The sequence below is a fragment of the Acinonyx jubatus genome, chromosome A3 (genome assembly GCF_027475565.1).
Source record: "Acinonyx jubatus isolate Ajub_Pintada_27869175 chromosome A3, VMU_Ajub_asm_v1.0, whole genome shotgun sequence".
In the NCBI taxonomy this organism is placed as follows: domain Eukaryota; kingdom Metazoa; phylum Chordata; class Mammalia; order Carnivora; family Felidae; genus Acinonyx; species Acinonyx jubatus.
In genome coordinates, this window is record NC_069388.1 from 28059443 (window position 1) to 28085981 (window position 26539).

General features: G+C 45.0%; 1 protein-coding gene across 4 annotated transcripts; it reads right to left on the reverse strand.

Moving 5' to 3' along the window:
* Positions 1–3363: 3363 nt before the first annotated feature.
* On the reverse strand, positions 3364–24708 carry LOC106985962 (signal-regulatory protein beta-1-like). 4 transcript variants are annotated; one of them, XR_008289170.1, is made up of 6 exons: positions 24566–24708; positions 12082–12438; positions 9785–10105; positions 8875–9213; positions 6105–6328; positions 3364–5711 (listed from the first exon to the last, which is right to left on the reverse strand). XR_008289170.1 is itself a non-coding variant. In XM_053200157.1 (6 exons), the coding sequence occupies exons 1-5, from the start codon at positions 24633–24635 to the stop codon at positions 6228–6230; spliced, it is 1188 nt and encodes a 395-aa protein (XP_053056132.1). In that variant the 5' UTR covers positions 24636–24708; the 3' UTR covers positions 3364–5711; positions 6218–6227. The 4 variants fall into 4 exon arrangements, 3 of the variants coding, with proteins under 3 accessions (XP_053056132.1, XP_053056131.1, XP_053056133.1); XM_053200157.1 differs by having other exon boundaries at positions 6218–6328; XM_053200156.1 differs by having other exon boundaries at positions 6188–6328; positions 24566–24707.
* Positions 24709–26539: the final 1831 nt, after the last annotated feature.

Consider the following 26539-nt stretch of genomic DNA (forward strand, 5'->3'; position numbering starts at 1 on the left):
CCAGGGCAGACCATGGAAAGATCAAGTGCCAGGAGAGAGACTCAACCCCTCCGGGAAACTTATCCAAACGAGACCTGGGAGCGGGTGACACACAAGAACCTTCCTGCGGGTGTCTCGGCTCCCCAGAGCCATAGGAGTAGACCACAGCCACGTGTCGATTTCCTGTGTGGGGATCGATGTCTTGACTGCATTGTGGTGACCCTTCAGGGAGCTGTCACCAGGCCCCGATGACATTCCAGTTAGAAATGAGTGAGTGGAATTGTGCAGGCTTGTAGAGGTTCTGCCTGCCTTTGGATCCCTTTGTTTTGTTTCAGGAGATACTAAGCTTGGGGGCTACCTTTCTCCGTGTTGAGATTCCATCCAAATCCAGAGGATTATATGGGGCTACAGTGTCTGTGATTTAAGTTTGGAGTCAGGAAGTAGGCCAAAAAAGACACAATGCATATTCTCGAGCTCAGCTTTGTCCCTAAACCTCAGAAAGGCCAGGCAGACTTGTAGGCTCAGTTTAACAACTTTTTGGACCATCTGGTGCACACATGTAGTTGTGCTTAACCTATTGAATACCTTGTGATTTTGGAGTTTTTCTGGCCCTGTGTTCATGTTTTGGTAGTTGGGTCATCATAAAGGGCATGGTCTGTCACATGGCTTCATTCAAGAGTGGGCACAGGGCCCAGTCTGAAAGAAGAGCCATGTATAGAATCCCAGCCTGCAGGGTTGTTTGTGGGTGAAGGGGCACGGTATCCAGTGTGTAGTGATGATTTGGTACATGCTTCAGATTTTGAAAAATTTAGTTTTACAAACCTAGGGGATGGAGTTTCTCAGGCTGTACTCACCGTTCACAGACACAAGGGGCTTGAACCAGATACCTACGACACATCAGGATGCCCTGTTGTTAACTTCACATAGTAATAGGTGCCCCCATCCTTGGGTGACACATCACTGATGTGGATGGAATAGTCTGTTTGGTTGACCTCTGTGTTTTCCACTTGATTTACTTGGGGGAGTGGGCTTCTGGAGGAAGGGAGTGGAGAGATTCTAGAAATGCTCTCAGAAAGTGATGGAACCAGCATGTTGGCTTGTATGTCACACCGGAATGGGCTCTACTCAAGCACAATGCTTGTGTCTGGAGACTCTCAGCCCACACAAGACTGATGACCCTTAATGTCCACGAGTCCATTGCCATGCACTTACTGCCATGGCTATTTTGCAACTGGTTGCTTGTGAGCCCTGTCTCCTCTTAGGGATCTACAGGATGTTAAGTTCGGGGTGGGGGGGGGGGATGTTAGAGCAAGAGGAGCATGCAGAGCAGGCCCAAACTGCCCATAGGAAATGACAAGACTCCCTTCTCCCAGGGATGTCACCATCCTCTCACATTGTACTGGAATGACGAATTCCATGCTGGGAAGCCATCCATGGCCCCTACTGAGCATCTTTCCTCCAGCCTCCAGCATCTCTCCCTTCCTCCAACCTCCAGGAGACTTCACACCTTCCATCAGAGTCTAAACTCTTCAGAGTTTAAAGACTGGGATATGTAATGCCTTGATAGTCAGGAGCACTGGATTTGCAAATAGATGCAGTCAAGGTTCCAATCCTGAATCCACTTCTTGGTGATTGGGCTATATACACTTTGACTTTGAAATTTTCATTTGTGTAGCTCAAATATTCAAACTGAGTTCATAGTCTGCACTCAGACATTCTCTTACCCCTTCTACCCTGTTCCGTACGTGGCACATGCTGTACACATTTGGGCAAACCAAAAAGGGACCCATGTTCTACACCCTCACTTGTCCACTCTTGTCTGCCTGCTAGAAGCCCTTTTGGTTTTACCTCCTACACACCTGTGGAATCTGTTTCTCCATCTCCATCATCTCTTGCCCAAATGAAAACTATTACTTCCTAATAGGCTACCCCCATCTTGTTCTGTCTGGCGTAAGCTCTACCTTCTCCTTCTTCCAAGGTGGTCTTCTACAACACACATCTGATTAGACGCCTTCTTGCATAAACAGTTTTGTGGTTTCTCATTGCTCTTACAAACCCAGAGTGTTTGGTATATAGTATGGTGTATGGCATATCGTGTGGTATGTGGTATATGGTATATGGTGTGTAGTATGTGGTATATTGTATATGGTATGTGGTATGTGGTGTGTAGTATGTGGTATATTGTATGTGGTATGTGGTGTGTAGTATGTGGTATATTGTATATGGTATGTGGCATGTGGTGTGTAGTATGTGGTATACTGTATATGGTATGTGGCATATGGTATGTAGTATATGGTATATTGTATATGGTATGTGGCATATGGTATATTGTATATGGTATGTGGTATATGGTATGCAGAATATAGTGTATGGCATATGGTATGTGGTATGTGGTATATGGTATATGAAATGTGGTTTGTGGTATATGGTATATGGTATGTGGTAGTGTACACAATCCACCCTTCCATGACTGGCTTGGCCCCTAGAGACAAAAGGATCCCTGCCTTTTCTGGTACTGACCACAATCTCTTATTCCACATTGGGTTCCCTGGGAAATAGGTGTTGAGATAAATATTAACAAGCAGGTCATTTTCAGGGAGTACTTTTAGGATCAAACCTGTGGAAGGGAGGAGAAGGGAGTAGGAATGTTTAGAAGAAGCTAAGCTGCAGTGAGGTCTCAATGACAACCTCAGGTGATCTCCTGTGCGTGCTGATACTAACATGTTATTTCAGAGTTGTCCTGAGCTGGGGTGAGCGGGCTGGGCCTCTATATCCCCATGTTGAGGAGCCACTGGATGTGGCAGGTTACCAGGCATGACCTGGGGCAAGGTGGCTCTTCTCAGCTGAGGCCATCTCAAAGAGGGTCACAGCCCAGGGCCACCTCCTGAGGCCTGGTGCATCACAGCATCCACCTTGCTCTGCAGAGCCCCTTCCAACTCTGTTCCTCGACCTCAGCACATGGATTAACCCCCCCCACCCACACACACACACACACCCCATTGAGGTACTTAGAACTACCCCACTCACCCAGGGGGCTTGAGGTCTCTGAGCACACCTGGACTAACCTGGGCTTTCCCACTTGGAAACATTTAGGATGACTATCATGGGGACAGAGAAGCAGCTCCTTCTGGGATCTCTGAGTGCCTGGCTCTGGAGTGAGCTCTGGCAGAGGACAGAGGAAGGAGGAGAAGGAACCTCAGAACTGGAGTGAGATAAAACCTGGGTTATGAAACAAAATCTCCCGACTATTCACTTCCTTGCAATGTCCCCCAGGGGGGTGCGAGAGGCAGAGATCCAGCTGAGGACAAGATGTTGACTTTTTTTTAATGGCCTTAATTTGTGTAACAGTTTTACATTTAGAAAAAACTTGGTACAATCATACAGCTGCACACAGTTTCCCATCTTATTGACGTCTTACAGTAGTATGGTACATCTACTATAATTTAATGAACCCATGTTGGTACATTATTATTTAGCAAAGTCCATAATTTATTTAGATTTTGTCTTGGCTTGGGCTACTATAAGAAAACACCATAAACTGGATGCCTTGTACAACAGGAACTAATTTCTCACAGTTCTGGGCATGAAAATCTGAGATCAGGGTGCAAGGATAATTAGGGTTGTGATATGCATTTCCCACAATAGCAAAGCAGATGGTTGTGTGGTCTCCTGGTCTCCCCACCGATGAACCTGCATAACATACAAAGGTGAAAAAAATGGCAGAAGGGAATGGGCATAAAGCTGAAGGGGTACAGGAGAAACGAGAAGAGAAGAAGCTGGAGGTAAAGTTCAAACTCAATGGGAGTGGGGTTCATGAAGGCACAGAGACCTTCATGGGAATGCGACCCGGGATACTGTTCCCAAGCATCCAGATATGCAGCCAGAGGAGGAGAGTGAGGATAAACTTACCACGTCGCTGAGGAAAGTGGGGGTGGGGTGGGGTGATAATGTCCTGGAGGAAGTGATGCCAGCAAATATTCACATTAATGTTGTAAAGATTTCACAGCATCGGAAGTGCCAAGGATGGAGTGTTGGAAGCTGATCCCAAGTGAGAAAGGAGGGAGATAATCCAGACACTTGCTCTCTATTGTAAACTGTGCCATCAGAGGAAGGCAGGCCCTCTGCAAACTACTCTTGATAAGTCTTTGCAAACAAATAAAACTCTTCCCTTTTCAACGTTTCTAATGTTTCAAAAGCCCATATACCAAGTGAATAATAGTTTTACTGTTTTTTTATGTACCGATACATTCATAACTGACTGTTGGAGGGTTTCTGAGATGTTGAAAAAAGTTTCTAAAGGTCACAGAAAAATCATTACTTTTCCCACTGATTACTGGCATCACTTTTCATGGTTTCAGCTGCACCGTCATTGTTTTGGTCCTGTATCACTGTGCAAAGTGAGCACTGTTTCCATTTATCAAGTTGGCTGATCTTAAGTTCTAGGGAAGTAGTTCAATTCAGGTATGAGCTGTGGGAATGCAGAGTGAGAGAGTGGAATTGATATTTTACATGGGGTGGTTTTTGGAAGGTGCTTTTCATAAAGAGACATATCAGCAGAGCTTGAAAGGGGGAGAGACCGAGCCATGCACATCTGTAGGGGGAAGAAGCACAGAAGGGAGACAATTTGACCTCCATTTCCATAGGATCACTGTGGCGGAACCCGGAGAGTCTGTTAGGGACACGGCAATGGTCCAGGAAGGGATGCTGGTTGCCGGGACCAGGGGGCAGCCCGGGAGCGAGCAGTGTGCAGGTGCTGGGTGGAGCTCCCTGGTGGGTGGGAGGAGGCTTGCCCTCGCTCCTGAGAGCTTTCCAGGAATTTTGCAAGCTAGTTGTTCCACTGTTGGCAGCTTGAAATTGGCCACATTAGGAGTGTAGACACCACCGAAGTGGACAAGCACTACAAATCGGGCTTCTTTTTCCTCCTGAGAAGTGGATTGTTGAACATTTACGATCTTGCCACTACACATAGCTTTATGAAGGCAGAATTGAACACGGGATACGAAGAAGGAAATCAGGGAAGGGTCCAGGTTTCTGGACTGCCAGCACGTGTACATGAGCAACAAGGTCGGGAAGGATGAAGGTGACAGAAGAGGTAGTGTTCCCATCACAGGGAGAGGAAGAGATATTCCTCTGTGGGTCTGAGTAGAAGGACATGTAGGCAAAGAGGGAGGAGAATCCCTTCTCTTCTTCCAACCAGGATGGGATTCATTTGTATTCGAGAGACATTGGAGAACTCACCAAGGCTTAGGAGTCTGAGGGTTGGCAGGAATAACCTGTGAGAACATGGACTTGAGTGTGTACTTCATGACCATGGTCCCCAGGAGAAGGATACGAGATAGCCTGGTGTGCGTACATGTGACTTGTTTCTCACATTCTAGTAGGATATCCATGTGTCAGTCTCCAGAGACATTCTAGTGCCCTGCTCAGGACCAGGTATGAAGACCAGCTCTGGGGGCATCAAGGACTAGGAGAGGAGCGGCAGGAACTGTGGGCAGGTGGGTCTCTGGGGAAGCCGACATTTGGGGCAGATTTGTGGAAGCTTCTACTTGTTCCTTGTCTTAGGCTGGGCCCCTCAGGGAAGGAAGGAGGCAGCAGAGACCGAGGATGGCATGTAGCAGGGGAGGAAGGAAGGAGCTGTGGACCCATGTTCACATTTCATTATCTGCGCATCATTCCAGAAATGTTCTCCACGTGTCTCCTTTGTCCTGGGTGCTATTTTCCTCCTGGGACACCTGTAGTGAGAGGGCAGAAAGTCCCTGACATGGACTGTGCCTCCTCAACCTTCCTCCCTAGGTCCTGATCCCCCTTCCCCATCCTCTCCAGTCTGTCCCACAGAGGGTCAGAGCGGGAGCCGTCCTCAGAGCAGCCAGCAGGCACCTGTCAGCATTCCTCTAAATGTGGACACCTTGCGCCCAAATAATCTAGAGATGGTCTCCACGGGATTTTCCACCCAGCTGTTGCTCAGTCAGCCCACTTACTTCTCAGAAACCCTAGGCCTCTGTGCACATCCTTTGCCAGCCTTTGACCCCACCCACCTCCTACAGGACCTGAGAGTCCTCCTGGGAGTTTGGAACCTCCCAGAGGGATTCCTGAGGCCCCTTAGGGTATCGAAGGAGTTATTTCACCTGCTCTTTACTCCAAGTGGGCGGTGACCCTGTATGACCTGTGGGCTGCCCCTCTTGCTGATCTGGCTCTTTCTTGGACTGACCTTGCCCTGTCTTCTTTGTCCATAACTCACAGCCAATCCATTACTTCCTGTGGACATAGATGACTGAGACAGTGACGAGCAGCAGTAGCAGCTTGGGACCCAGGTAGAGAGCCACCAGGAGTGGAGTGGACAGTTCTAGATCTGGAAATGAAGGGACAGGAGGCAGCATCAGAGAGGGATCCAGGAGTCCACTCCCAGGGGCCTCCACTTACTCCATCTGAGGGAACCTGGACCCATCAATGCTCTGAAGCTAATGAATCTCCCTGTGAGACGCTCAAGGCAGAATTCAGAGTTGAAGTACCTCATCTCGCTCACCCCTTCTCCGGCTACCGGGGGTCCTTCCTGAGGGAAGGGATGGAGGCTGTGCATCTTGGTGCAGCAGGGTCAGCCACATAGGCATCCAGCCTTCCAACCCAGACAACCCTAATACCCATTTCCAGTCTTAGCACACAAGCAAGCTTGCTACTTCAGACACACTGGAAGCACCAGAAGTAACAGCCCTTGTATGAGCCCCAATGCAAGGCCAAAGACCAAAGTCTAACCCAAGCCAGTCCAGAGGAGGTGATGTTGATTTGTCTCTTCCTGCTTTCCTGGTTCAGGAAAGTCAGGTCAAGACTGACCCCTGGAAATCACACGGTCCAAGAATAGGAGGACTCTGAAAGGTGGAAGACGAAGGCAGATGGTCTAGATGCCGGCAGTCTGGAAGAACACAGCACCAGGTGTCCTGGATCCATGCTACTGAATCCCCAAGCACAGGAGACCCAGGTGTGGCATTCAAACAAAGAAAGACTAGTGTCAGCAATCCTAGCTCCCATTTCAAAAAACGAGGAGCAAAATAAACCCCAATCAAGCAGAACAGGGAAAAAAAGAGGAGAAAAATTAATGAAATTGAAAATACACAAGAGAGAAAATCACTAAAACAAAAGACAGTTTGTGGAAAAGATTAGTAAAATTGAAATACTTCTTAGTAATTCTGACAATGAAAAAGGGAAAAATAAATATTTCCAATATCAGGAAAGAAATAGGATATTACTACAGAGCCTACAGACAGCAAAACGATAATAAGGTAATATGATGAGAACTCTATGGGTAGAAATTGGACAACTCAAGAAAATGGACCAGCTTCCTCAAAGCACAACCTGCCACAAGCATCCAATATGAAATGAAGAATTTGAGTAGCCCTAGCTATCCAGATTCTCTTCATATATATATATATATATATATATATATATATATATATAGCTATATATATATATATATATATATATATACACACATATATATATGAAGCTATCCAGATTCTCTTTATATATATATATATATATATATATATATATATATATATATATATATAAAAGGGTTGTGGAGTCCCATGTGGTTCACAAGAAAGTTCTCCTAAGCATTTAGAGATGAAATAAAACCAAGTTTGGTGCACAAAATAAAGTCTCAGAAGAAATTTTGAGAACTATCCATTCCATTATAACTGGTTGTAGGGAGTTACTGATAATTTTACAAAGTGTGTAATGGTTTTGTAGAAAAGCCAATGTCATTAGTCACATGACCACCCAATTATGGACATCCATTTGCAACTGAGTGTGCATCCATGACTAAGTCACTAGTGAACACAATTATGCAACTTCTGCATACCTCTAGTTTTAAGAGAAATTGTTTGTTCTCCTCTTCTTATCTCTACTAGGTGGCAGGGTCACGGACACTCAGTGACCCAGTGTTGACCTAGCAATGAGGACAGTGTCATGGGGTATGTTAGAAGGAAATGGGCCTTTGAAAGTTCTTCTGGAACAAAGACTCCTGGAAACATGGCTCAAACTCCTCCATATATTGTAAGAGCGAGATAAGATATAATTTGGTCATAGAAAGGGGACCTGTAGGTCCTTGGGACAATGCCCAGCTGTTTTCTCTAACACGTTTGTTGTATAGGCTGGTGGTCCCTGTCCTCGGGGACTCAGGTTTCTCTTGATTGGTTTAGCCCATCACCTGGACTAAGGGCAGGACATCTTCTCCATCTGTCCCCCATTGCTCCCTGAGTCGGTTCTGTAAACTTCCAAGCTCCCAGGGTGGTTGTAGCAGGAAGAAGACCAGAAATGAACTGGAATTGGCATCAAGTGAATGTGCAGTGAGTAATCATGATTATTGCCGGCCTGTTGTCCCAAAGCAGGGGACAAAGGTGGTTTGTGCTGTGAGCACCCATGGTCACCTGGGAGCCTGGTCCACACTCAACACTCTGTCCTCAGGGTTCCCGTCCAGAATTTCAGAGTGGCAAGTGCAGACCTTTGCTGAGAAGGGGATAGAAGGGTGTAAGAAGGATCGGTATAAAGCCCAGGTAAGAACGAACAGAAGGAGGAGGTGGCTGGCCTGGCGTGGTGACATAATTACTGTCAGGTGAAGGTGCAGGAGGCAGGATGCTAGCGACAAGATCATCTCCCTCCCTCTGTTGTTTCCTTCTCTAATGCATGTTTCTGTCAAAAGATCTAAAAAGCTATGTACCAAAATCTTAACAGTGGTCACTCTTGGAGCACGAGCTTTGGGGAGGGAAGCTCATATCAAAATTCTACTTTATGTCCGTAGACCTCTAGATTATTCTATAATAGGCATGAATGACTGCTTTTCACATAAAAAAAGAAAAGATAGAATTTAGAGTGCCAGGTCAGTTGGCATCTCGGACTCACCGTGGGTCGTATGGGCTTCCTGGTCCTTCTGGTGGGCAGAGACCACAAGGGTATGGTTTTTGGTGACCGCAGGCTGCCCGTCATGCTGCACCTGGCAGGTGAAAACCACATCTTCCCTGTGGGCGGATAAATTCACCAGGAGCCAGCTCGTCCAGTTAAAGGTCCCATCCTTGTTCTCTATGAGGTTCGAGGCCGTCGAGGCCGTTTCTGTTCGGGACACGTTTCCGTTCTCCAACCAGGTCAGCTGGAGGCGCTGGGGGTAGAACTTCTTCACTTGGCAAATGACCTTCACCTGGTCCCCTGTCACGGGTTGCTGGGCAACCTCCAAGGTGGGTGGAACTGAAACAGCACAGAGCAGAAGCTCTGACCTCATGGAACAGACACATCACCGGGGAGGGGCTCGAGAACTTAGCTCCCCCCACGCAGCAAGGGAATCACCCAGATCAGTGCTAGGCATACAGCTGGTGCTCAAACACTGAGGGTAGGCTTTGCATGCGAGTGAAATCCCTAAGCACAGTGCCCAGTACACAGTAGGTGCTCAAGGTACCTACTGGTAGCTCCTATTAGGGTAATGATGAGTGAAATCGAGCCCCCAGCATGCATTTGGAATCGAGTAACTAGCAAAATCCATGAAGTCACCGAGCACACAGTGGCTGGATTACAGTAGGTGCTCGATAATTGGAGTGGCTATGGGAAAGTAAATCGAACTACCTAGCACAGTAGGTGTTCACCTGGAACTGCCGTTAAAACAGGAGGAGGTGACGGTACCCCTGGGTGCCCGGTGATTGGGAGGGTCTGTCAGGAGGCAGGTTCCAGGGGATGGAAGGCTGGGAGCACGGAGTGGGGGAGGGGCAGGCTGGGAGGCTTGGGGGCCGGAGCTGGGCTTGGGCCGGGGGTGACGGGCATCTACCTCGGAGGGTCTCGGACAAGTTGGCAGTCCCACGAAGAGGAGGGCCCCCCTGCAGGGTCACGTGGGCCACCTCGCAGGTGACCTGGGAGCGAATGTCCCCCGGGGTCAGCGGCAGCGTGGTTGTGCTGGAGATGCTGTAGGAAGCGCTGTCTCCCTCTGGGTCCACGGTGGTCTGGGAGGCTGCCAGCTCATTCCCGTTTTTGAACCATTTCAGGGTGACGTTTCTGGGGGAGAAGCCGTGGGACTCGCAGGTGAAGCTCACAGTCTGCTCAGGTGTGGCCCTGGCCGTGGGGCCCGACACCACGGGGGGAGAGGGTTTGGCTACAGGAGGAGCATTTACGAGCAGTAAGCATGACTCTGGTCATCCTCACCAACGACAGGTATGTGACACTGTGCGGAACCCTCACGGATTATTTTCCAGCCCTGCAGGGGTGGAGGGGGCCCCGAGGAGAGCCGGAACCAGGTGGCCAGCCGCCCGTAGGCCTGGACGTGGCCAAGCCCAGCGCCCCCGGTGAGAGGGGACCGCGGGCCTTTCTCCTACTCGGGTGGGAGTGAGGGGCACGTGAGGCAAATACAGGCAGTTTTGCTTTGAATTTAACACTGAAAATGCTTCTCCAGGACCAAACTCGGATCTGTCTTTATCCCAAACTTAACTTACACCTGGAGCTCTCCCTTCAGGTATTTGTGAATTTACTCTAGTTTTCACTCTTTCCACAAATATTCCATAGGGTCTCATCTCCAATCCCTGAAACCGAGAGGGAGGGAATGAGGGGTTGTTTTTCTGAATCTGCGTTCTTCTCTTGGGTCAGTGTTGGGTTGAAAACCAAGATCACGGAGTGCTGAGGAAGCCAAAGATGGTTAATTTTTCAATCGTGAATCAATTTCAAGGACAGAGACACTGGCCTACGGAGCAGGCAGAAGCCCTCTTGTGTCCTGGGAACACACACATCAGTGACTCGAGAGGGAGGGCATTTCAGAAGGTCCTATAGGGGGTCTCCAAATTGTCCCTTATTACCAAACACCTTCTAGAACAGTCGTCAGAGGGCACATATTGCAGATATGTGTATTTGTGAATGTTCAACTTCCTTTCTAAAACTCAGCAAACATTCTGAGGACATAGGTAGGAGGTGTCACATGAGTAAGTCAAGTCATGAAAACACCAGCAGCCCTGACACCCCTAGAGGGACAAAGCGCTGTGATTGGTTGTATTGAGAGTGTCTCAGGCCCCTGATGCTAGGCTGACTCCCTGACCCTCAGCTCCTTCAGGCCCGTGCCTGCCTTGTGATGGGGTCCGTGGTTTGTCCCCAGCATTCACGGGACAGCCACCGCATGCCAGGTCCTGTCATAAGCTACTTACATGCATTCGCTCACTCAGTCCCTGCAGCGGCACTGTGGGGCTGTGTTGTCATAGACATGTGAGGACACTGAGCCCAATGTGGGGATGACTCCTCAGAGGTCCCAGAGCCAGGATGGCAGACCTGGTTGGGAGCCCAGGCACTGGTACTGGCTGCGGTGACCAGGGAAGGGACATACCCACTGGGAACTTGCGTGACACCCTCACAATCAGGATAAAGCCCTGTTTCCTCCCTATGTCTGGGGGTATAGGGAGACTCAGTTGCTACCGTTAAGAGTCAGTCCCTGTATCACGGGAGCATTTTTCGAAAAGACCCCCAGTGAATGACCTACATTGGGCATCTCTTCCAAGCAGGGGTAGCAGAGTCAACAGTGCTGCTGTGCCTCTTCTCCCTGTGATATTTCTGAATGGTTATAAGGAAACACATTCCCCCCCTCTCTGCCCTCGGTGCATTTACCTGCATTGGAAGGGAGGGGAACGTAAGCTTCATGAGAGAAAAGTCCTTGGCTGTTCTGTGCTCTGCTACGTCCACAGCACCCAGAGCCCAGAATGCACACAGCAGGTGCTTAGTCAGTGCTGAGTAAGGAGAACCCTGGCCACATTAAGCGGAGGTCTCTCCAGAGGCAGGGGTGAAGTGAGGCCTTGTAACGGGGAAAGTCACTCAGACTTTCAGTCCCTCATCACTGGAACCAGAAGGCTGGTCAGGATTGGAAAAGGGAAGAGCTGGGAGCCTGCAGACTGAGGTTCCAGATTTTCCCACTGTTTACCAGCCGTGGGGCCTTCAGCAAATAGCACAACCTCTCCGGGCCTCAACTTTCCTGATCCGTGGAAGGGGCTCATTCAGGGGCACCCGCCAAAGCACCTGATCCTCATCTGTTGCTCAAGTGATGGAGGGCATTCTTATTGACTTGTTGTCACAACCAGGGGACGGAGCGATACTCACCGCTCACGATGACCTGGGTGCCTCGTCCAGACTTAAACTCCACATCCAGAACCCGTTTCCTGAACTTCACACAGTAGTAGGTTCCCGTGTCTGCTGGGGTGATGTTACTGATGCGGATGGAAAAGTCCAGGTTGCTTCGCTTTGTGATGTCTGTAACAGTTGTTACTCGGGGGGAGTGGAGATATCCAACAGAACTGAAAATTAACTCCCGGTCTGGCCCTGTGCCCCTGAACCACTCGACCTTCCCAACGGGGAGCAGGGAGGTCAGGGTGCAGCGCAGAGTGGCTGTCTCTCCGGCTGCCACAGACACCGACTTCTCGGACTGGATCACCTGCAGTTCCGTCTCATCTGACACACCTGGAGGGAGAACAAGACAGCTACTTACCATCCTTGTGCGATCCTGTCCGTCCGCTCAAGTGTTTATCCACAACAGCTTTCACTGAGTGCACACCGTGAGCCCAGCCCGCTGCGTGTACACGGCATGTAGCCCTCGCGACGAGCCTGTGACACGGGACCCTGTTACAGACGAGGAAAGCAAAACACAGAGAGATTCGGTGATGTGGCACACGGCAGGCGGATGGCCCCCAGCCCTCTCTGAAAGCGTCGTGCTTCGCCAAATGATCCTGCTTGTCTATGTTCTGGCCCCTTGGGGTGTTACACTTTCTGGTCTCTTGCATTCAGTGGGGCCATGAGATTTCTTTAGACCATTGTGTGTGAGCGGAAGTGATGGATGTAGTTCCTGGGCTGTGTGTTTAGCTTCTGGAACCTCTATGGATCAACTTCCCTCCTTCACAAGCACGTGCACATGCTGGGGTCTGTTCTAGCAGCCTGGATAATTGAGTGGCAGTGATGGGCAGAGCTTTCAACACACACAAACATGTAGTTAAATGAGAAGTAAAATATTCTTTCAAAAATCTGTGGGGTTTTTTTCTTATATCATAATCATATTATTTTTTTTTTAATATAGTTTATTCCAGTTGGGCTTAATACAACACCCAGTGCTCGTCCCAACAAGTGCCCTCCTCAATGCCCATCCCCCACTTTCCCCTCTCCCCCATCCCCCCATCCCCCCTCAATTTGTTCTCTGTAGTTAAGAGTCTCTTATGAGTTGTCTCCCTCCCTCTCTGTTTGTAACTATTTTCCCCCCTCCCTTCCCCCATGGTCTTCTGTTAAGTTTCTCAAGATCCACATATGAGTGAAAATATATAATATCTGTCTTTCTCTGACTGACTTATTTCACTTAGCATAATACCTTCCAATTCTATCCACGTTGCTGCAAATGGCCAGATTTCATTTTCTCATTGCCAAGTAGTACTACATTGTATGTAGAAGCCACATCTTCTTTATCCATTCATCAGTTGATGGACATTTAGGCTCTTTCCATACTTTGGCTATTGTTGAAAATGCTGCTATAAACATTGGGGTACATGTGCCCCTATGCATCAGAACTCCTGTATCCCTTGGGTAAATACAATCCCTGTATGCTGGGTCATAGGGTAGTTCTATTTTTAATTTTTTGAGGAACCTTCATACTGTTTTCTAGAGCGGCTGCACCAGTTTGCATTCCCACCAACATTGCAAGAGGGTTCCCGTTTCTTCACATCCTCGCCAGCATCTGTAGTTTCCTGATTTGTTCATTTTAGCCACTCTGACCAGTGTGGGGTGGTATCTCAGTGTGGCTTTGATTTGTATTTCCCTGATGAGAAGTGACGTTGAGCTTCTTTTCATGTATCTGTTGGCCATCTGGATGTCTTCTTTGGAAAAGTGTCTATTCATATCTTCTGCCCATTTCTTCACTGGATTATTTGTTTTTTGGGTGTGGAGTTTGTTGAGTTCTTTATACATTTTGGATACTAGCCCTTTATCTAATATGTCATTTGCAAATATCTTCTCCCATTCTGTCGGTTGCTTTTAGTTTTATGATTGTTTCCTTTGCAGTGCAGAAGCTTTTTATCTTGATGAGGTCCCAATAGTTCATTTTTGCTTTAAACTCCCTTGCCTTTGGAGATGTGTTGAATAAGAAATTGCTGCGGCTGAGGTCAAAGAGGTTGTTGCCTGCTTTCTGCTCTAGGGTTTTGATGGTTTCCTGTCTCATATTCAGGGGTTTCATCCATTTTGAGTTTATTTTTGTGCATGGTGTAAAAAAGTGGTCTAGTTTCCTTCTTCTGCATGTTGCTGTCCAGTTCTCCCAGCACCATTTGTTAAAGAGACTGTCTTTTTCATTGGATGCTCTTTCCTGCTTTGTCAAAGATTAGTTGGGCATACATTTGTGGTCCAGTTCTGGGTTCTCTATTCTATTCCATTTGTCTGTGTGTCTGTTTTTGTGCCAATACCCTACTGTCTTGATGATTACAGCTTTGTAGTAGAGGCTAAAGTCTGGGAGTGTGTTGCCTCCCGCTTTGGTTTTCTTCTTCAATATTACTTTTGCTATTTGGGGTCTTTTGCAGTTCGATACAAATTGTAGGATTGTTTGTTCTAGCTTAGAGAAGAATGCCAGTGCAATTTTGATTGGGATTGCATTGAATGTGTAGATTGCTTTGGGTAGTATTAACATTTTAACAATATTTATTCTTCCAATCCGTGAGCACAAAATGGTTTTCCATTACTTTGTGTCTTCTTCAATTTCCTTCATAAGATTTCTACAGTTTTCAGCATACAGATCTTTTACATCTTTGGTTAGGTTTATTCCTAGGTGTTTTATGGTTCTTGGTGAAATTGTAAATGGGATCAGTTTCTGTATTTCTCTTTCTGTTGCTTCATTATTGGTGTATAAAAATGCAGCCAATTTCTGTACATTGATTTTGTACCCTGTGACTTTGCTGAATCATAATCATATTATTTTAGTTTCTGAATGCTATTACAACAAATTATTTTTTTAGGTTTTTAATGTTTATTTATTTTTGAGAGAGAGAGACAGAGCGCGAGCAGGGGAGGGGCAGAGAGCGAGGGAGACAGAATCTGAAGCAGGCTTCAGGCTCTGAGCTGTCAGCACAGAGTCCAACGTGGGGCTCAAACTCACAAACCGTGAAATCATGACCTGAGCCGAAGTTGGATGTTTAACCTACTGAACCACCAATGTGCTCCATAACGAATTATTTAAAACTTAATGGCAAAACCTACAGAAGTTTATTATCTTATAATTCTTGAGGTCAGAAGTCCAAAATTGGTGTTGCTGAGTTAAAATCAAGGGTCAGCTGAGCTGCATTTCTTCTGGAGTTAGGGTTTTTGTCTTTCCAAATTCTAGAAGCTGCCCACAATCCTTTTCTCATGGTTTCACATCTTCCAGTTACTCCAAATTCTTGCCTGTCTTGTCACCTGTCCTTCTTTAATTTTGACTTCCCTACCTCATTCTTATAAGGACTCTTGTGAATATATTTGGGCCACTTTGATAATCTCGGATAATCTCCCCACTTAATAGTCTCCAGTTAATCACTTCTGCAAAATCTTTTTTGGCATATAAGAGAAAACTATTCACAGGTCTAGGTGTTATAAAACGGGCTTCTTTGTGGGGGACATTGTTCTGTCTACCACATATGTATCCCCAGACTATTACAGAAACCAGTTACTGTAAAAAAAACTTTTGTATGAGCCATTGCTACACAGGCTGAGAAGCAGGCAATTTACTGGAATCTGGAAGAAGGACTTTTCAAGCAGTGAACTGGTGAAACAGTTTGTGAAATAAAACTAGAAATCAACAACAGAACAAGAAATAGTATATTCTCAAATTTATAGCAATAAAAGAACTCATTCTTAAAAAAAAGCAAAAATTAAGCAAAAAGGAATCACAAGGGAATTTAGAGAACACCTTGAGATGAATGAAAATGGAAACACAACTTGCCAAAGCCTACAATCTGCAGTGAAAGCAGCTCTAGAGGGAAATTTATGGCCGTAATGCCTACATTCAAAGAGAGGAAAGATCACAATTCAGTTAACAACTATGGACCTTGAGAAATCAGAAAAAGAAGAGGAAAAATAAACCTGAAGGTAGCAGAATGAAGGAAATAAAAAACACTAGTGTAGAGATAAATAAAATGCAAATAGGAAAACAACACAGAGGAACACTTGGACTGTTTGTGGGAATGCAAACTGATGCAGCCGTCATGGCAAACAGTATGGAGGTTCCTCAAAAAATTAAACATAGAGGGGCACCTGGGCGGCTCAGTTGGTTGAGTGTCCAACTTCGGCTCAGGTCATGACCTCACAGCTCGTGAGTTCGAGCCCCGTGTCGGGTTCTGTGCTGACAGCTCGGAGCCTGGAGCCTGCTTCAGATTCTGTGTCTCCCTCTCTCTGCCCCTCCCCTGGCTCAAGCTCACTCTCTCTCTTGAAAACAAACATTAAAAATAAAAAAAAAATTAAACATAGAACTACCCTATGAGCCAGCAGTTGCACTACTATATATTTGTCCAAAGGATACAAAAATGCTGATTTGAAGGGGCACATGAACTCCAATGTTTATAGCAGCGCTATCAACAATAGCCAAATTATGGAAAGAGCCCAAATGTCCATCAACTGAGGAATGGATAAAGAAGATGTAGTATGTATATACAATGGAATACTATGCAGCGAGAAAAAGCATGGAATCTTGCCATTTGGAACAACGTGGATGGAACTAGAGGATATAATGCCAAGCTGAATAAGTCAGACAAAGACAGATACCAAATGAGTGCACTCATATGTGGAATTTGAGAAACTCAACAGATGAACATAGGGGAAGGAAAGGAAAAATGAGATAAAAACAGGGAGGCAAACCACAAGACACTCTTAAATACAGAGAACAAACCGAGGGTGGCTGTAGGGGAGGTGGTTGGGGAGATGGGCTCAATGAGTGATGGACAGTAAGGAGGTAACTTTTTGGGATGAGCACTGGGTGTCCTATGTAAGAGATGAATCCCTGGGTTCTACTCCTGAAGCCAAGACTGCACTAGATGTTCACTAACTTGAATTTAAAGAAAATCTTGGAAAAAAAAAGATCAACATTCAAAAATCAAGTGCATTTCTATAAGCGAGTGGTGACCAATTCAAAAGGGATTAGCGAATAATTCCACTTACACTAACATCAAATAGTATAAAATGCTTCGGAGTAAATTCTCACATGGGGATGAAAGACTTGTACACCAAAACGTGTAAAATGTTTTTGCTGAAAGAAATGAAAGAAGACATAAAAAATGGAAAAACTTCCTCTGTTCGTGCATTGGAAGACTTCATATTGTTAAGATGTCAATACTACCTAAAGTGATCTACAGATTCAATACAATTGTTATCAAAACCCCCGCGGCATTTTTTTTTTTTTTTTGCAGAAATGGAAAAGCCCATTCTAGAATTCATATGCAATCTCAAGGGACCCAAGATCACCAAATAATCCTGGAAAAGAGTGTAGTTGGAAACCTCACATTTCTTGATTTGAAAACCTACTACATAGTATATTAATTAAAGTGCTATAGTACTGAAAAGAATAGAGGGATAGAGCAATGAAATAGAATAGAAAACCTAGAAATAAACCCTCACATATATGGTCAAAAGATTTTCAACAAGAGTGCCAAGACCATTCAGTGGGGGAAAGAGTAATCTTTCCAACATGAGACGCTGGGAAAACTGGATATCCACATGCAAACAAAGGAGTTGAACCTTCACCTTACTCTATATAGATAAACAAGCTCAAATTGGATAAAGGGACCTAAATGTAAGAGCTAAATCAATAAAATTCAGAGACAAAACTCTAGGCAGAATTTATGATGTTGGGTTTGGAAATGATTTCTTTAATTTTTTAATTTAATTTTTTAATGTTTATTTATTTTTGAGAGAGAGAGAGAGAGAGAGAGAGAGACAGCCAGAGCCTGAGCAGGGGAGGAGCAGAGAGCGAGGGAGACAAGAATCTGAAGCAGGCTCCAGGCTCTGAGCTGTCAGCACAGAACCTGACAGGGCTCGAACCCACAGACCACGAGGTCATGACCTGAGCTGAAGTCAGATGCTTAACCGACTGAGCCACGTAGGCAAATATGGCAATGATTTCTTGGATAGAAACCAAAAGTGCACAAAACAAAATAAAAATATATATGACTTGGACTTCGTCAAAATTAAAAACTTTTGTGCGGGGGCTCTTGGGTAGCTAATCAGTTATGTGTCTGATTCTAACTCAGGAAATGATCCCATGATTCATGAATTCAAGCCCCACATAGGGCTCTATGCTGGCTATGTGGAGCCTGCTTGAGATTGTCTCTCTGTCCCTCTCTCTCTGTCCCTCCCCTGCTCCTATGCTCTCTCTCTTAAAATAAATACTTAAACTTAAAAAAAAAAAACAAAAAACTTTTGTGCAGCAAAGGGCAATATCAAAAGTGAAAGAGAACTCAGAATGGGAGAAAATATTTGCAAAGCATGTGTCTCAGAAAGGATTAATAGCCAGCATATATAAAGAACTATAATTCAACAACTAAATAATGAACAGCCCAATTAAAAAAAGGACTTAGGACTAGAATAGGCATTTCTTCAAAGAAGATATTTAAATGGTGAGTAAGCACATGAAAAGATGTTGAACATCACTAGTCATTAGAAAAATGAAAATCCGAACCACAATGAGATACCCCTTCATCCCTGAGAATGGCTTTTATCAAACACAACAAAGCAAAACCAAAATACAAGGAAATTAAAAAATCAGAAAATAAGGATTGAGTAAGCTGTAGAAATTGAAACTCTTGTACATGGTTGGTAGGAATATAAAATGGTGCAGCCACTGTGGAAACAGTGGTTTTTTTCATGAAAATTTAAATATAGAATTACCATATGATCCAAATATTCCAATCTTGGGTAAATACCCACCAAATTACAGGTATGTAATCAGACATTTGTACATCCATGTTCATAATAGCATTATTCATGATAACTGAAAGGAAGGAGGAAAAACTCATTTCTTCTTTTTTTTAAGTTTATTTATTTTGAGAAAGACAGAGAAATCACCAGTGGGGCGGGGGGCAGAGAGAGAGACACACACAGAATCCTAAGACAGAATCCTAATCCACACTGTCAGCACAGTGCCTGTCATGGACCTCGAACCTACAAAACCGTGAGATCATGACCTGAGCTGAAACCAAGAGTCAGACACTTAACTGACTGAGCCACTCTAGTGCCCCAGAAAAAGAACTCATTTCTATCCATAGATGAGTGCATACACAAAATGTTGATAGATATATACAATGGAATTATATTCAGTCTTAATAGTCTGATATGTACTATGATATGGATGAACTTAAATGTCATTCTATGTGATATATGCCACATACAAAAGGACACATATATGATGCCACTTACATGAAGTACCTAGAAGAGACAGATTCATAGATACAAAAAAGCAGAACAGAGGTTATCAGTGGCTGTGGGGGAAGACGGAATGGAGAATTCTTGTTTAATGGATGCAAAGTGTCTGCTTCGGTTGTTGAAAAAGTTCCTGAAATGCACAGTGGTGCTGACTTCCCAACTTTGTGAATGTACGTGAGGCCACTAGCTTATACCCTTAAAAATGGTGAGAGGGTAGATTTTATGTGATGTGTAGTTTAGCATAATTAGAAATATGGCTTCAAAGAAGGTGATCGCCCCATGTAGAGCCTTTGAGTTGGACTAAATGGCTCGAGGACAAAGAAAATGTATTGTTCCAGGGACTGGTAGATTTGAGAAACCTGTCCTTGAAGGAGGACATAGCACCATGGGAACACCTAAACAAAGGAAATAGTAGTCTGCAAATTTTTCCATGTTCTGAAAAGAGTTGTGGGAGGTGGCCTATGTCGGGACATTGAGTTATACATTGAAGGGACACAGTCATTTTGGGGGCATTCATTTCACTGCAAGTGCAAGACTTTACAGTTGGATTTCACTGCCTAAGTGACTAGCCAATCTCTTGAGACATAGAGAAATACAAAATATTTCCTTCCTTTTGAAGTGTCCTAAAAACTAGGCAGGCATATACATCAGAGGAGAGGGCTACTGGAAACCACACATACATACATCCTGTGTTCTTTTCTATTTCTTAGCTACTCAGGGAGAAAAGGTGTGGTTCACTCTTACAGAGTGTGAGCTGGTAAAACCCTGCGCTTAGCACAATTTGAAACCAACCATGCCTCCTAAGGAGGGTACGTGCTATCACAGGCAAGTCTTGGGTGTGCCAAGAGCATCAGGTGGTTTGATCTGTAAGTCTGGAGAGGAAAGTTGGGGTCAGGAAGCCGAACTGCTAAGACAAATGGGAAGAAATAGGCATGCATCTTGGGGAAGGAAATGGAGGGAACAGGGGAGGGAGGAGGTGAGAGGGATTAGAGGGTCAAGAGGAGCCAGGGAGAGGTGTAAACTCTGCCATCTGTGTATCTGTAATCCTCATATATCCATGTCTGGCCCAGGCCTTGCCCTTGAACTCTGGATTTGTATGTCTGACCAGCCACTCACCACTTTACTTCGATAGAGGTAAACTTCTCACAGTTAACTCGTCCCAAACTGAACTCAGTTTCCAACACGTCCTTGTGCATCTCAGCTGAGGCACCTTTATTCTCCCAGATGCTCAGGTCCAAACCCTCGGGAGCCTCTCTTTCCACCCCAAATCCTGTGTATCAGGAGATCCTGTGGTCTCTCCTTCTGCATGCACCCACAATCTGACCTCTTTCCCCTTTCTGTCCTGGCTGCTGTCCTGGTGCACACCATATGTCCTTGTTTGCACGAATGCAGGAAGCTTTTGAATGCTCTAGTTCCTTCTATGTATGCCCTGTGGTAGTCTAATCTCAACCAAATCCTAGAATAAGTTAAAACTCATGTCGCATCATGCCACTTGTGTCTTCAAAACTTTGCAATGGCAACCGTTTCACTCAGAGTAAAAGCCCAAATCCTTGAACAGAGCGGGAGGGTCAGAGCATGTGCACATGCTGTTCCCATGCTGTTCAGGAAGGCTTTTCTTCCAGAAGATCACATGGCCCACACCCCCACCTTCTTATAATCTTGCTCAAATCTCCCTTCTCAGTGATGCCCACCCAGGCTGCCTCTTTAAATACATCCCACCCTAAAGAGTCTCTCATTATCTTAGCCAGCTGCACTATCATGTTTTTTTCCTCACACTCACCACTTTCTAATATACCGTTATTTACTTATTTGGTATGTCTATTGTTTCTTGTCCTTTCTTCCGCTACAATATAACTGCATCGAGGGCAGCTGCTTTTCTCTTTTAATAACCAGTATGCCTTAAGTTCATAGCAGCTTCTGACACCTAGTAAGTAGTTGTCTAGTAAATATTTGTTCAATGTGCAAGTTTCCCAGTGCGACCCCTGTCTGAGACATGAAGTCCATTTTCAGTGGAAAATTTCTCAGGAAATTATGAGAAACTGAGTTTCTAACGAAGATGACGTGGGGGAAACAGTCACTTGCATATGCCCAGTAAGAAGAAGAGCCTGAGAGAAGCAAACTACAAACGCTCTTCCCTACACTGCAACCCACCGCCTCCCCCTGCCCCGCCTTCCCTACACCCACTGGCAGATCTGTAGAAATCTCATGGGATTGATGTGGGGCCATAGGGTTTGAGAAGAGCAATGGTTAGACCCATGAGATCTAGAATCAGACTGCCTGAGTTCAAACCATAGCCCTACCGCAATCCCTATCAAAATAACACCAGCAGTCTTCACAGAGCTAGAACAAACAATCCTAAAATTTGGATGGAACCAGGAATGACCCCAAATAGCCAAAGCAATCCTGAAAAAGAAAGCCAAAGCTGGAGGCATCACAACCTCAGATTTCATGATGTATTACAAAGCTGTAATCATCAAGACAGTATGGTACTGGCACAAAAACAGACAGACCAATGGAAAAGAATAGAGAACCCAGAAATGGACCCACAAACGTATGACCAGCTAATATTTGATAAAGCAAGAAAGAATATTCAATGGAATACAGTCACTTCAGCAAATGGTGCTGGGAAAACTGGACGGCAACATGCAGAAAAATGAACCTGGACCACTTTCTTACAACCATTCACAAAAATTAACTCAAAGTGAATGAAAGACCTGAATGTAAGACAGGAAGCCCTCAAAGTCCCAGAGGAGAAAACAAGCAAAAACCTCTTTGACCTCGACCACAGCAACTTCTTACTCAATACATCTCCAGAGGCAAGGGAAACAAAAGCAGAAATGAACTATGGGACCTCATCAAAATAAAAAGTTTCTGCACAGTGAAGGAAACAATCAGCAAAACTAAAAGGAAACCAACGGAATGGGAGAAGATATTTGCAAATGACATATCAAGTAAAAGGTTAGTATCCAAAATCTATAAAGAACTTATCAAACTCAACATCCAAAAAACAAATAATCCAGTGAAGAAATGGGCAAAAGACATGAATAGACACTTCTCCAAAGAAGACATCCAGATGGCAAACAGACACATGAAAAAATCCTCCACATCACTCCTCATCAGGGAAATACAAATCAAAACCACAATGAGATACCACCTTACACCTGTCAAAATGGCTAACATTAACAACTCAGGCAACAACAGATGTTGGCAAGGATGCAGAGAAAGAGGATCTCTTTTGCATTATTGGTGGGAATGCAAGCTGGTGCAGCCGCTCTGGAAAACAGTATGGAGGTTCCTCAAAAAACGAAAAATAGAACTACCCTGTGACCCAGCAATTGCACTACTAGGTATTTATCCACGGGATACAGGTGTGCTGTTTTGAAGGGACACACGCACCCCGATTTTATAGCAGCACTATCAACAATAGTCAAAGTATGGAAAGAGCCCAAATGTCCATCGGCAGATGAATGGATAAAGAAGATATCATATTACATATACATACATACAAAAGAGTATTACTTGGCAATCAAAAAGAATGAAATCTTGCCATATGCAGCTATGTGGATGGTAGAGAGTACAATGCTAAGCGAAACTAGTTAGAGAAAGACTTCACTCATATGAGGAATTTAAGATACAAAACAGATGAACATAAGGGAAGGGCAGCAAAAACAATATAAAAACAGGGCGGAGGACAAAACATAAGAGACTCATAAATGTACAGAACAAACATAAGGGTGCTGGAGGGATTGTGGGATGGCGGATGGGCTAAGTGGGTAAGGGGACATTAAGGAATCTACTCCTGAAATCATTGTTGCACTATATGCTAACTAACTTGGATGTAAATTTAAAAATTAAAAAAGAAAAAAATTGTAGCCCTACCATTCACTACTGAGTGACCTTGGATTTTCTGTGCTTCCTTTTTCTTATCTGTAAGCCAGGGGGACGAAAATGTTTACCTTGTGTGCAAAGTTCACAGGACATAACAGACACAAGCGTTTCTAAGTGTGTGTGGAACATGGTGAGTGCTCAGGAAATTGGAAAGTGATTACACATGAGATTTCCTGAGGCCTGGAGGCATCAGCTAACACTAGATGGTTGGGATCAGGATATGATTACAGGTGCAGATCATACAGGCAGGATCCTCGGTATCTTGTACCCCCTTTTTTCCTCCCCACTCCGGTCCAGCATGGAGGACCTCCAAGGTAGTAACGCACAAAGTTCTACTCCTTCTACCCAGAGAGAAGTTTGCTTGTCTTAAGAGCTTGGTGGATAGTGAGCAGTACTTTAGAGAAGTAGAAAAAGTGGGTGAGGAGCTGAGAGACAGGGAACCAAACATCTGTTCACTGTGCATTTCACGTAGAGTGGACGTGGCGTGAGGAAATCGATAAGAAAGCGTTTTCAGATATCCCATACCCACGTGTGCACCCTTCCTCATGCCCAAACATGTACACACACACATACACAAGTGCATTCCCAAGTATACATGAAGTGTGGCCCAGCATGCTAGCATACAGATCACTTTGAGGATTCCATGAAATTGTCATACATGTTAAAAGCCGAGTAAAAGATTTGGCGCATAGGAATCACCCAACACATCGTTAACCAAAGTTTGGGAGGACACACAGCAGAACTGGAACTCTGGAGACCTCGGAGTGTGCTAAGTGATGCCTCTTCTTCTGTTTCCCTCTGTGTATTTTCTGATGTTTGTTTAGTTAGCCTCCACCGAGAAGCCGAGCAGCATAACACGGTGGAAAGAATGAACCGTGGAGCTGGGTGGCCTGGACGTGAATCCCGGCAGATGCACTGACTTAGGTAGCTGACATTGGGCCATTAACTCTCTCTGCCTGAATTTCCCCATCTGCTGATCAGCAGTACAGTCCTAGCTATCAGGCAGGGGTGTTGTGAGAATTAGATCATTTAATACCTACAAACTTGTCCTTGTGACAGATGGAAGCCTCCACTGTCTGGATGCCTCTGGTAACAAGCTGTAGGTGATGGATGCATAGAGGAAATGCTCAGATCCCCGACTTCCTGCTCTCAGATGACATCCAGTCCTTGGTCTTCTGTGGCAGCCCTGGATAGCTCACCTGTGCTTACCTGGAGGCCCTTCATGTCCAGGGACATGGGTGAGGTTGAAAGGGTAGGGAAAGGGGATTGTACCCAAGGCAATGCTTACCTATAACTCCCAACAGCAGAGCCAGCAGCAGGTAAGGAGGAGAGTGGGGCCGGGAGGCAGGGTCCGACATTGTGGAGGCCTGGGGACTCTGCACTGTGCAAATGTGTGTGCTGGGGAGAATTGGCCTCTGTTCTGTAGAAAAGAAACCCTGCCTCCTTCCATGATTAAGAGGAAGTGCCTATGATGGGGTGACGTGGCTGTGAGGCAGCAATCTGCTTCTAGATTGTGAAATAGAAGTCAGGCAGAAAAGGCCTCACTTGGTGAGGGGTCCTCTTCTCTTTTTCAGAGAGAGTGGAGAGGCCCAGTAGAAATAATGCTTCCCTTCTGCATGGGGCCTCTGCCCCCACCTCCAGTGGGCCCTCCCCTCATCTTGAGGCCCCAAATTGGGTGTAAAGATTACTGAAGTCAAATGGATCAATGTTTTCTTTTATAGATTGTGCTTTTCACATCTTATCTTAAAATGCCTCTTTTTTTTATATGAAATATTTTATTTCTTGATCAATAGATTTATGTTTCCAAATTAACTAGACAATTATTAGCTAAATGCTCTTTCAAGCATTTGTGCTTTTTCTTTTTCTTTTTTTTAATATATGAAATTTATTGTCAAATTGGTTTCCATACAACACCCAGTGCTCATCCCAAAAGGTGCCCTCCTCAATACCCATCACCCACCCTCCCCACCCTCCCACCCCCCATCAGCCCTCAGTTGGTTCTCAGTTTTTAAGAGTCTCTTATGCTTTGGCTGTCTCCCACTCTAAAATGCCTCTTTAAAAAAATTTTTTTTAATGTTTTTATATTTGAGACAGAGACAGACAGATCGCAAGCGGGGGAGGAGCAGAGAGAGAGGGAGACACAGAATCCAAAGCAGGCTCCAGGCTCTGAGCTGTCAGCACAGAGCCTGACACAGGGCTCGAACTCACAGACTGTGAGATCATGACCTGAGCTGAAGTCGGACGCTCAACCGACTGAGCCACCCAGGCGCCCCAAAATGCCTCTTTTTTTAAAAAAATTTTTTAATGTTTATTTATTTTTGAGAGAGAGAGAGAGAGTGGGAGCAGGGGAGGAGCAGCGACAGAGGGAGACAGAATCTGAAGCAGGCTTCAGGCTCTGAGCTGTCAGCACAGAGCCCGACGCGGGGCTCAAACTTGCCAACTACAGAGATCCCGACCTGAGCCAAAGTCGGATATTTGACTGAGCCACCCAGGCGCCCCTTAAAATGCTTGTTCTAATCCAAGATCATTAACATTTAGGTTTGGGTTTTTTCCTACAGTTTCTTATAGAATTTTTATAGTCTTAGGCTTTAAATGTATGTCTATGATCCACCCGATCATATTAATTTGTCTTAGTATTTTTGTATATATTCTACAGTAATATTTGTATAAGTTAATATAATTTTAGATAATACCAAATTTTGTGTATGTTATAAGGAGACGGTCTTGATTCTCCTTCTCCACCTCCTTTTCCGTCTTCTTCCCCTTCTTCTCCTGCTCTTTCTTCTCATTTTTTTTTCCTGGTCCTCCTCATCCTTCTCATCCTCGTCCTTGTCCTTGTCCTCCTCCCCCTCCTCCTCCCCCTCCTTCTCCTCCTCCCCCTCCTTCTCCTCCTCCCCCTCCTTCTCCTTCTCCTCTTCCTCCTCCTCCTTTTTCTTCCTCTTCTTTCCTTCCTCTTCTTTTAACATGAATATTGTTCAACACCATTTGTTGAAAAGACTATCCTTTCCACATTGAATTGCTTTGGCACTTTTGACAAAACTCACTTGGCCAAATATGTATTATTTATGGGTCCAATTCTTTTGTTTTTCATGCCAGGGAAAATTCTATTTTTTAATATTTAAACAAATTATTATTAAAGTGACATACAGTGCTCTAGTAGTTTTAGGTGCACAACATAGTAATTGATTTGACAATTCTATGCATCTTGCAACACTCACCATGGTAAATGTGGTCACCATCTGTCACCATACAATGTTATTCC